General features: G+C 43.7%; 1 protein-coding gene across 1 annotated transcript; it reads left to right on the forward strand.

The window, feature by feature from the left end:
• Window positions 1–8136: 8136 nt before the first annotated feature.
• LOC133753458 (calpain-7-like) lies at window positions 8137–11237 on the forward strand. Its single transcript, XM_062184094.1, is given in 2 exon segments — window positions 8137–8308; window positions 8311–11237. Coding segments are annotated over 2 exon segments (2439 nt in total). The 3' UTR covers window positions 10578–11237.
• The last annotated feature ends 922 nt before the right edge of the window (window positions 11238–12159 follow it).

A 12159-nucleotide genomic window follows, 5' to 3' on the forward strand; every position in this document is an offset into this window, starting at 1 on the left:
TTCAATTGCTGGGCAGACTGGTCAGTTATGACAGTGAACATTCACATAAATGAGATGTTTAGTTGCAGACAGTGTGACTGTGAGCTCTCATACTCCTCAGGAAAAATGTGGAGCTTCACCATAATGGTCAAGATTCCAAGTTCATCCCTGGGTCCATCACACCACGCCCGGCGCAGGACTACGGGACCACATCCTGCAGGGACCACATCTTCTGCACCCAGTTCTCATGCCTCTCCAGGTGTTCACCTAACATCAAGGACAATCTCCCACCTATTGCAGTTGCAAGAAGAAAGTTTGGAAGGCATTCTGCAAGAGGACGGGATTGGGCTGAGTCTAATAAACTGGGCATGGTAGATTCTGAAACAGGAAATCATGAAAGTAAGGCTATGGTGTGTAGAAAGACCTCAGGGTTAGACTGGACACAAGGGGTGGGCAGGGTATGTTAAACAATAGCGGATATGAGCTGAAACCATTCACTTAGCCGACATTTGAAGTTTGGGTGAGAGACCACACGCAAGGCTGGAGAGAGGGGCCAGACTGCCTGACAGTCATTTCAGATCACCCAAACACCTTGCGTAAAGGTGGGTCCATAGTCAAAGGAACCTGCCACACGACCGGGCTTCTTAGCCCGGATGGACCAGCTCGGTCCCCGTAGCCATTATGCAGGGTGACGCGGGAACATGGCGGCCCCTCTGTCCAGAGATCACGGAAGTGTAAGTAGCATTACTCTAACTCTTGCCTGGGGTGTCGTTGTGATGCTACTGCACCACGTACGCCGTGTGTCCTCACTTCCGTGAGGGATGTGTCCAGGGCATTGCTACGTTCTGGCCAGAGGGGTCCTTCGCCGCGTCGGGGGCAGCGCTGTGCTTCGGGTTCGACCCGACGGGTCTCAGGATCATTGTGTTCATGTGGACGTTCGTTTTCCGTCTCCTAGCCGGGATGTTGATGTTTTGCCGAGTGGGGAACTGACCGTGAGCACAGGGATGCTGCAACGGCCGAGGCCCCCTGACCCCGAAGGGCGCTGTGGCCGTTGGCGAGGGGACCTGCGGTTCTTCTGTTCAATGGGGCAGGCGGGTGACATGAACGTGTGTGTGTGCGTGTGTGTGCGTGTGTGCCTGTGTGTGTCGGCCGATTTGTGAGCTTTCTTCAGAGACCCAAGAGCAAAGTCAGCACACAGAGTGCCGGGGCGGTGGTCTTCTAAGTCTTCACGGCCTTTGGGTGAAGTTCGCGTTTCTGTGTCAGAATTCACTGTGCAGTCACCGAAGTCCCCTGGTTAAAGTTTGGGGGCAGCCTTCTCTTGCTCCCCGGAGCAGTGCAGTCTGATAATTCCAACGGGAGCGTGCAGGGGAAGGGGGCTGCTGGGCTCTGGGCTCCTTCACCCCTCACCCTGAGCGGCTTTCCGTCACCAGCGACAGATTTCCGGCTGTGCTCCATCTGTTGATTGCATACCCATCGTGCTTCAGATGCCTTTTGTACATTTTACAGGAACTACCTGATGCTCATTGCCAGTACCAAATAGTGAAACTAGTGGTGGGTGTGACCAGAGTTTGTTTGATGTCGCAGAAGGGAATTAAACATCCAGGAACCCCGTTTTCAGATTGAGTCTGCGGTACAATAATGTGGAGTGTGTTAGTATTTCAGTCTTGTGAATTGCTTAACTTATATATTGGCCATGTCCTGTAATTATTGGTAACTGGAAATAATATTTTTCTGGTGTGACTTGGAAGTGAGTTCTCACTGATCTCTTGTTGTTTCTTGTGGTTTGTCCCTTCGTTGCTGTTACCAGCCAAAACCGGCTGCTGTTGTGTAGTCAATATTACATGGTCATCATGATAACATTGAGATTATTCCCTCATGCTCTTGATAAAGTGACTTTAAAATTTTAGTGGACTCAAAAAAAATTTAGTAGACTCCTCAAATGACCGTAATGATCAGAGCTGGGCCCATCTGAAGCCAGGAACCAAGAGCTGCTTCCTGGTCTCCCACGTGGATGTTGGGGTCCAAGGACTTGTGCAATCTTCTGCTGCTTTCTTGGTCCATAAGCAGAGAGCGGGATCTGAAGGGGAGCAGCTGGGACTTGAACCAGCACCCATAAGGGATGTCAGAACTGCAGGCCAGAGCTTTACCCCATTGATCCACAGTGTGGGCTCCTTTATATTCTCTTTAAGTGAAAAGTCCATGGACTCTTTTTTTTTTTTTGCTGGAAACTCATATTTGTGCTTCTCACTTTATAAGTAATTATGCCAAATTAGTATTATGGGGCAGAAGATTAAGCTGCACTATGTAGTGCCAGCATTCCCTGTGAGCTCAGGTTGAGTCTTCAGTGCTCCACTTCCAATCTATCTTCTTCCCTCATAAGATCGTCCAAGTATTTGGGACACTGCCATCCATGTGGGAGAACCAGAAAGAGTTCCAGGCACCTGACTTCAGCCAGACTTAGTACAGGATTTTGTGGTCATTTGGAGAATGAACCAAGAAATTGAAACACACACTCTCTTTCTCTTTCACTCTGCCTTTCAAATGAATAAAATAATTTTTTAAAAAGATAACTAAAATAAATGCTATCATGACTACATCCTTTTCAAATTTTGCTTTGTCTTTGAATTATTATCACCTAGGTATATCATTAGTTAACTGGTTTATGCCGAACCAGATGTAACTTAATTTATTTGTAGGCACTATCTTTGTGATCTCATTTCTGTCAATTGCTATAGTAATTTTATTTTACATAGCTCCCTAAAACCATGTACAAGTGGGATCATTAATTTTTATAGGCATGTATTAATTTTACATTTCCTTTATTTTATGTTATTCAACTTTAATCATTGCCTTGAAATCTATTATTTAGATTAAGACGTTGTATCATCTTTTACATTATTCTAATAACAACCATAATATTTTTTCATTTAGTTCCTCACCATTACCATTTTTCTGTGTGCTATGTACCTGTAATGTTAGGCATATTCTTTGAATATATGCACATATATTTCTGTGCTTATTAATATTCATACCATATTAATCATTTTTACCTATAGTAATCAAACTGCAATGTGAGGGGCTGGCACCTTGGCTCACTGGGGCCGGCACCGTGGCTCTCTTGGTTAATCTTCCACCTGCGGCACCGGCATCCCATATGGGCTCCGAGTTCTAGTCCAGATTGCTCCTCTTCCAGTCCACCTCTCTGCTGTGGCCTGGGAAAGCAGTGGAGGATGGCCCAGGTGCTTGGGCCCTGCACCCACATGGGAGACCAAGAGGAAGCACCTGGCTCCTGGCTTCGGATCAGTGTAGTTCCAGCTGTAGTGGCCATTTGGGGGGTGAACCAACAGAAGGAAGATCTTTCTCTGTCTCTCTCACTAACTCTATCTGTCAAATAAATAAATAATTAAAAAACTGCTATGTGAATCATGAAATTGATGTCCCTTATTTATTTTCTTTTTGATTCTGAATTTATCACTGTTGTCTGTGTATATCATTAATAATCTTTTCATGGGTAAACCGTGACCATCCTGATTTGTATTTTTTGTGGGTACATCAATACCCTGAGTATTCTTCTAGAATAGCATTTAATTTCTTTTTGTATTTTGTTTTAAACTACATATAGCAAAAATATATGTGTGCAACTGAATTTTTGCCTTTAAACTCTGTGATCATATTTTGTATTATTGCATGCTCATCTTATTCAAAATTCTCTTTGAAGTCTGAGTAACTTTGATGTACATGTATTTTTAAATCATGTTGATGTCAAAATTTTTTTTATGTCAAAATTTTCAATACGTGATTTTGAAACTCTGGTAATACTGCTTTACAACTTTTCTAGAAATAGCTTGAGCATGTGTAGACTGAAGATACTTCAATATTTCTGAATTCTATTGTTATAAGTGATTTAAGAATATTTTACAAAAATATGCTCTGTATCTGTCTGGAACTCTGTTACCAATACTTCTAAGTTATTCCTTTCTATGTTCAATAATAACATAGTATATTACATATTTAAACCAAAAAAAATTTTAGTGGAAATCATTTTACACAGGGAAGTAACTAGTGTCCCTCTGAGTGTCATTATTTTTATAATATAATGCGTGATTGATAAAACATATTGGTTTAGTTCTTCATCCATAACCATAAGTTTCCTTATCAATAAGAGTTTTGTACACAGTCTTGGTTTATCACTGGAGAACTTCATCAGTATGCTTAGCCCTTGATATTGACGGCAGTCGGTGCTCTGAGCATTCTGCCCTAGGCTGCATTTAAAATCACTTTGAGATTTTATTGCAATCGAAATTTATGTTTGGTATCGGCTTATTCTATTTAAGGAGGGTCCTGGAACTTTCCAAAGGTTTACTTTAAGAAGTGTTCCATTATCTTTAACAAACACCATAATAATCTTCCCTAAGTACCATTGTACAACTTGCTTTATGACAGTGCTTGGTTTCAAGAGGCTGAACACAAAACTTTCTGTTGTGATTTATTTTTCCTTTGTTTCATTATGAACGTTTTGCTAAGGTTTTAGTCTATGTATATCTTATTTCATAGATCCACTGAATATGAAGGAGTCTTTGCAGTATTTCAACATAATAAAGCACATGTTAGTCAACAACCTGAGTGTTTCTTGATGTGTTATGACAGAAAGTCCCAGAAGTGCTGGTCACGTGACACCTCTGAGTCTATTTTGTGATCATTTGGTATCAAGTGCAATTTTATTTTCCCATAATGCCTATGTGTAGAATATCGCATTATTCACTTGAGTTCTATCAGTAACGTTTTTCCGCATCTAATATGAAAATCAGGGGCTTTTTCAAATTACAAGGGAAGAAGCTCCCACTGACAAGGACTGTTGTTCCGTTCACTGAGAGTGAATCCCCTTTGCAGGTTACCTTGCATGGTTTTCTATTTTATTTTAGAATTGTAACTATGCATTTGATATGTAGTTATCTAATTGAATTTGATCTAGTCTTCCTTCTCATGTATTGTTATCCTATAAAACTATTCAGCAGTTTCTATGTATAAATTTGGAACTGGAGGGATTCAAAATCAAGTGGATCTGCACAGTAATTTCCAGAACATTCTACTCTGCCCCCATCCTGTACTATGCCTTGCCTGCCCTGTGACTCACAGGTGCTTACTGTGCCATAAGGTCAAGTGCTGTCATTGTGGTTTAAGAAATAGTCAGTGACTCTGGTTTTTCTTGTGCTTCCATCACATGACACTGAATGGAAACTCAAGGGCACAATCAGATTGAAGGAAAAGAATTGCTGTTTGGTTCAAAACCCAAAAAATCAGTGACCGTAACTTGACAATTATGTGACAGAGTTTGCTAATGAGCACTCCTCTGGTTGATACTGGATTTTCATTTGATTGTGTGCATGAGCTCATGTTTAATGATTTCATGAGTCTTACATTGATTGAACCTTGCCATTTTCTAAATGCACCTCAGGTGCACTGTGTAATGTGTTTGGAGCTGGGTTGGAACACGAGCAGCCAGGACATGAACCGGCGCCCGAATGGAACGCCACCGCCGTTTGCAGAGGCTTAGCATACTATGCCTGAGCATTGACCGCAGGAATATAGGTTTTAGAGAGTGGGATACTCATCAGTCTGACCATTGCTAATTTACCAGGAGGATCCCCAGGCTGTAAACCATATCTAAAACTGGAATAGAGATGCTTTGTTTAGTTGTCCACTGCCCATCAAATTCCAGATACATACTTGCCACTTGAGACTGAGTTACTCAGATCTGCATTTTATTTTATCCAAATATCATTCCAGTAATTTTCTCCTCAAGGACCTGTATCCAATCATATGTGGTTGTTATTTTATTCAGTATTGAAGCATGTCCTGAAACTGTTGTCACTTTCAGGAGAGTCTCCCTATGTGCAGCAGCATTTCAGATTTCTATGATACTGACCACTGAGAAACTGCCTCAGAGGTGCAGGTGTATGGTGGGGGTTCCATGCTCTGTCAGTGTTAGTGTTTGCTGGCATGTGAAGAGCAAGTACCCTGGATATACATTATATTAGAATGGACTAATTTTCCATTATCTTCTGCTCCTCAACAAACTATGTTCAATATTAGATGACAGTGACATTACTTAACAAAAGGAATTCTTCATGAAACTTCCAAGTGATGTTGGCTCTTTTCTGATAGAAAAAGAGTTGAAACCTACTGTGCTACGCAATGCTGACTGCTAAAGCCTAATACATCAAATTGCAGTTGTGTAGTATAGTATGTATTTTGTGATCTTTAGTGAACGTATTGATCTTCCTGTGTTGTCCTCAAAAGGAAATAGAACACAATTTCTCATTTTTGAAAGATCTATTTATTTATTTATTTTGAAAGGCAGCCCTATAGAGAAAGAGGGAGACACACACACATACAGAGTGAGAGAGACAGAGAGAGAGAGAGAGAGAAATCGTGCATCTTCTGGTTCATTTCCCCAAATGACTGCAAATGACCCATCTGGGCCAGGTGTAGTGGAATGAGAAGGCCATGTGAAGGTGGCCACTGGCAAGCGAGCGTCAGTTAGTCAGGAATGGCTTTGATACTGCCTGGCGACAGGCTGTGATTGGATGGCTCTGGAAACTGCCTGGCAACAGGCTGTGATTGGTTGGGGCATAGACCGCCCCTTGACCAGATTGGCTGGTCTTGGCTATATAAGCTGTTGTATCAACTGTAATAAACGAGTCTGCGGGCTGCTCGCCTCAAGCCTGCTTTCACCCGACTCCCGGGGTCTGTGTGTTGACTCCGCGCCTCTTGCCCCCACCACGCTGCTCTTCTCAGAAACGAACCCACTGCAACATTGTGGAGAAATCAACGGCAACAGCCAGGAACATAGAAATCCATGTTGGGTCTCTTACATGGGTGTAGGGCCCAATATTTGGGCCACCTTTTGCTGCTTTCCAGGGTGCTTTATCAGGGAGCTGGATTGGAAGTGATGCAGCCAGGACTTGAACTGGAGTGCTGATATAGGATGCTGACATCACAAGTGGTAGCCTAACCACTGTACCACAAAGCCGGCCCCAATTTTTGATAATTTCACGGTGAAAATAAGGAAATGAAATTCAACGTCTTCCTTAATGACCAAAAATTGCCTGGTGATTCTCACAGAACCCTTATATTTTTTGCAAGTGTGTATTTAATATAATTTTATTCAACAAGTGGTACTTCTTTAAAGTTTGGTGTTGGGGCTGGTGCTGTGGTGCTGTGGTGCAGTGGGTTGAAGCCTTGGTCTGCAGTGCTGGCATCCCATATGGGCGCTGGTTCTAGTCCCAGCTACTCCACTTCCGATCCAGCTCTCTGCTGTGGCCTGGGAAAGCGGTAGAAGATGGCCCAAGTCCTTGGGCCCCTGCACCCAAGTGGGAGACCCAGAGGAAGCTCCTGACTCCTGGTTTGGATCTGCGCAGCTCCGGCCTTTGTGTCCAACTGAGGAGTGAACCATCAGATGGAAGACCTTTCTCTCTCTCTCTCTCTCTCTCTCTCACTGCCTCTCCTCTCTGTGTAATTTTGACTTTCAAATAAATAAATAAATCTTTTAAAAAATGAAAGTTTGGTGTTATTGGGGCCGGCGCTGTGGTGCAGCAGGTTAAAGCCCCAGCCTGCAGCACTGGCATCCCATATGGGTGCCGGTTGGAATCCTGGCTGCTCCACTACTGATCCAGCTCTCTGCTATGGCCTGGGAAAGAAATAGAACATGGGCCAAGTCCTTGGGCCCCTGAACCAATGTGAGACACCGGGAAAAAGTTCCTGGCTCCTAGTTTTGGATCAGCTCATCTCTGGCTGTTGCGGTCATCTGGAGAGTGAACCAGCGGATGGAAGACCTCTCACTCTCTCTCTGGCTCTACCTCTCTCTTTGTGACTCTGACTTTTAAATAAATGCCTGCGCACTGCGGCCGGTGGGCGGGGCGAGGGGCGCCGCGACCGATGAGTGGGGATTTTCCGCTGACGGCGAACCGGGCCTGGAGCCAGGCTGCGTCGAGGCAGTGGGCGGCGCGGCGGGTCGCGGTCGGGAAAGCCTGCACCCCGCGGCCCGCGGGCCGACGCGGCCCTGGAGCCCCGGCCCCGTGGTTGCGGGGGACGCCGTGGCTGGCCGGGCAGCGCCGCGCGTCAGGGCCCCGCCCGGGCCGGCGCGGCCTGGGCGCCATGGACGCGGCGGCGCTGGAGCGGGACGCGGTACAGTTCGCGCGGAGGGCGGTGCGGAGCGACCATGAGGGCCGCTACTCGGAGGCGGTGTTTTACTACAAGGAAGCCGCTCAGGCCTTAATTTATCCTGAGATGGCAGGATCAAACCTGGAACATATTCAAGAAAAAATAAATGATATCTGGAAAGCGTCCAAGCTCTCCACTCAGCAGTTCAGTCAAAGAGTGCTGATCCTTTGAAATCAAAGCATCAGTTGGACTTAGAGCGTGCTCATTTTATTGTTACACAAGCTTTTGATGAAGATGAGAAAGGGAATGTGGAAGATGCTATTGAATTGTATACAGAAGCTGTGGATCTCTGTCTGAAAACTTCTTATGAAACTGCTGATAAAACCCTGCAAAATAAACTGAAACAGTTGGCTCGACAGGCCTTAGATAGAGCTGAAGCATTGAGTGAGCCTTTGACAAAGCCACTTTGCAAAGTCAAGTCAACAAATATTAAACCAAAGCCACCTCCAGTGAGAACACATTTCCCACTAGGATCTAACCCCTTCCTTGAAAAGCCTCAGGCATTTATAAGTCCACAGTCTTGTGACGCACAAGGACAGAGATACACCGCAGAGGAAATAGAAGTGCTGAGGACAACATCAAAAATAAATGGTATAGACTATGTTCCTTTCATGAGTGTTGACCTGAGGGAACGTTTTGCTTATCCAATGCCTTTCTGTGATAGATGGGGCAAGCTACCATTATCCCCTAAACAAAAGGCTACATTTTCCAAATGGGTACGACCAGAAGACCTCACCAACAATCCTACAATGATTTATACTGTGTCGAGTTTCAGCATAAAGCAGACAATAGTATCGGATTGTTCCTTTGTGGCATCACTAGCTATCAGTGCTGCTTATGAAAGACGGTTTAATAAGAAGTTGATTACCAGCATAATTTACCCTCAGAATAAGGATGGTGAACCAGAGTACAATCCATGTGGAAAGTATATGGTGAAACTTCACCTCAATGGTGTCCCAAGAAAGGTGATAATTGATGACCAGTTACCTGTTGATCATAAGGGAGAATTGCTCTGTTCTTACTCCAACGACAAAAGTGAATTATGGGTTTCTCTCATAGAAAAAGCATACATGAAAGTCATGGGAGGATATGATTTCCCAGGATCCAACTCAAATATTGATCTTCATGCACTGACTGGGTGGATACCAGAAAAGATTGCTATGCATTCAGATAGCCAAACATTCAGCAAGGATAATTCTTTCCGAATGCTTTATCAAAGGTTTCACAAAGGGGATGTCCTCATCACTGCATCAACTGGGATGATGACGGAAGCTGAAGGAGAGAAGTGGGATCTTGTCCCCACTCACGCTTGTGCTGTTTTGGACGTTCGAGAGTTTAAGGGGCTGCGATTTATCCAGTTGAAAAACCCTTGGAGCCATTTACGTTGGAAAGGAAGATACAGTGAAAATGATGTGAAAAACTGGACTCCAGAGTTGCAAAAGTATTTAAACTTTGATCCCCGAACAGCTCAGAAAATAGATAATGGAATATTTTGGATTTCCTGGGATGATCTCTGCCAGTACTATGACGTGATTTATTTGAGCTGGAATCCAGGTCTTTTTAAAGAATCTACATGTATTCACAGTACTTGGGATGCTAAGCAAGGACCTGTGAAAGATGCCTATAGCCTGGCCAACAACCCCCAGTACAAACTGGAGGTGCAGTGTCCACAAGGGGGCGCTGCAGTTTGGGTTTTGCTTAGTAGACACATAACAGACAAGGATGATTTTGCAAATAACCGAGAATTTATCACAATGGTTGTATACAAGACTGATGGGAAAAAAGTTTATTACCCAGCCTACCCCCCTCCCTACATTGATGGGATACGGATTAACAGCCCCCATTATCTGACGAAGATAAAGCTGACCACGCCTGGGGCCCACACCTTCACCTTGGTGGTTTCTCAGTATGAAAAACAGAACACGATCCATTACACTGTTCGGGTGTATTCTGCGTGCAGCTTCACTTTTTCAAAGATTCCTTCACCATACACCTTATCTAAACGGATTAATGGGAAGTGGAGTGGTCAGAGTGCTGGAGGATGTGGGAATTTTCAAGAGACTCACAAAAATAACCCCATCTACCAATTCCACGTGGAAAAGCCTGGGCCGTTACTGATTGAGCTAAGAGGACCAAGGCAATATAGCGTTGGATTTGAGGTTGTAGCAGTTTCTTGGGTGCGAGATCCTGGCCCTCACGGCTTCCAGAGGAAATCCAGCGGAGACTACAGGTGTGGATTCTGCTACCTCGAATTGGAAAATACACCTGCTGGGATCTTCAACATCATCCCTAGCACGTTTCTGCCTAAACAAGAAGGCCCTTTCTTCTTGGACTTTAATAGCACTGTCCCCATCAAGACAACGCAGCTGCAGTGACGGGGACCCCTGCAGCCTTAGTGCTTTGTTTCCCCGGCTTCCGCTCCGGCGCCGCAGAGGAAGACACAGATCTTCAGGATGAGAAACGACCATCGTGCAGCTCTAGACAGCACGTCACAGTGGGACCTGGTGCTTGTCAGTGTTGGGTAAGAGATATATATAGTCAGAATTTCCTGAATCATCTAGAAACACTGTGTACATGGCTGTGTGTGCAGAGTTGGCTTGTACGTAGGGGCCACTCTGTATCAGACAGTGCATAGGATTAAAGATTAGACTCGTTCATCACTGTGACAGGCCTTTGCTAAGAGGACAGGGCAGGAGACCAGACGAGGAAGCAGAGGGGCAGAGACTGAGTGGAATGGCAGCCTGGAACGTTATCATGTCCTCCTTTTACCGAGCATGCTGTAAGCTAAACCTGCTTGTGTTGGCTCCGCTGTACATCTTGTACAACCAATTACCAAATCATGTCACTGTAACTGACTTTAATTGTGCATTATTTAGGACTTAATGTTTCTTGTTGCCCAGATGTTAGGAAAGAGGAAAGCTTTAAGAAGTATTGACTAGCTTAGCATGAAGACGCTCATGTTAAGAATGCAGGCTGTGGACCCTAGACCCCTACATCACATGGAACTGTGTGGCAAGGACTGAGGTGTGTTCAGTGTTGTTGGAAGTAGTGAGCTGACACACTGAAGACACACAGTTCAGTGTGGACCGTCTCATAAAACTGCTCTGTAGTTCAATGCTCACCACTTTGAAGAAGAAAATGGAGAATTTAATATCTGGTGATTGGGTTAGAGAGCATTCGGGAAAATAATTTGCCATGAAGTCTAGTGTTGTGTAGATTGGCCAGTCATTTATATAAAACCCCATCAGAACCGGACACCCATGATTTTAAAGATCTGAAATTAACTAAAGGGTGGAATTTTTCATTGTCTCTACTTTATAATTATTAAAACTTTTTATTTTGTATTTTTACTGCCTTTAATTGAAATAAAATGTTTATACTTAATGGAAAAAAAAAGTTTGGTGTTATTTACATTTTACAAATATGGGAAATAGTTGTCTGGTTAGTAAGAGTTTGTAGCTTTAAGACCCTGAAGGGAATGAAAGTCCAGGGATCCTATTCATTGTGTTTACAATATAGTGGCATGGAGGTTTTTCCTGCATTCATTTGGATTTGTTTGATTGTGATTTGGCTTTGTTACATAGAGTTTCTAAATGAAAGTATTTTCAGTGTGCACATTCTGGAATGAATTGTTTAACCCTACCCTTGATGTTTTACAAGCACCATGGATTCTTCTGAGCCATTTTTTTCCCCAATCAGGATTGGATCCAGTTTGGCTTTTAATTTCACATGCTTGTTCACATTGCATTCAATTATGTTTTGATCTCAAGTATGCACATAAGTGTTTTTGAAAGGTTTTGTGCAATTTTCAATTTACAGAGAGGAAATTTATGTATGATTGAGTGTATTTTATATCACAATTTATTGTTTGACCAAATAATTAGAATAAAATCTGGTGTCATTTCTGCTTCATAAGTGTCCTTGAAAGCAAACATTTTGAGATAATCTTGTTTGTAA

Source organism: Lepus europaeus, chromosome X (assembly GCF_033115175.1).
Source record: "Lepus europaeus isolate LE1 chromosome X, mLepTim1.pri, whole genome shotgun sequence".
NCBI classification, from domain to species: Eukaryota; Metazoa; Chordata; class Mammalia; order Lagomorpha; family Leporidae; genus Lepus; species Lepus europaeus.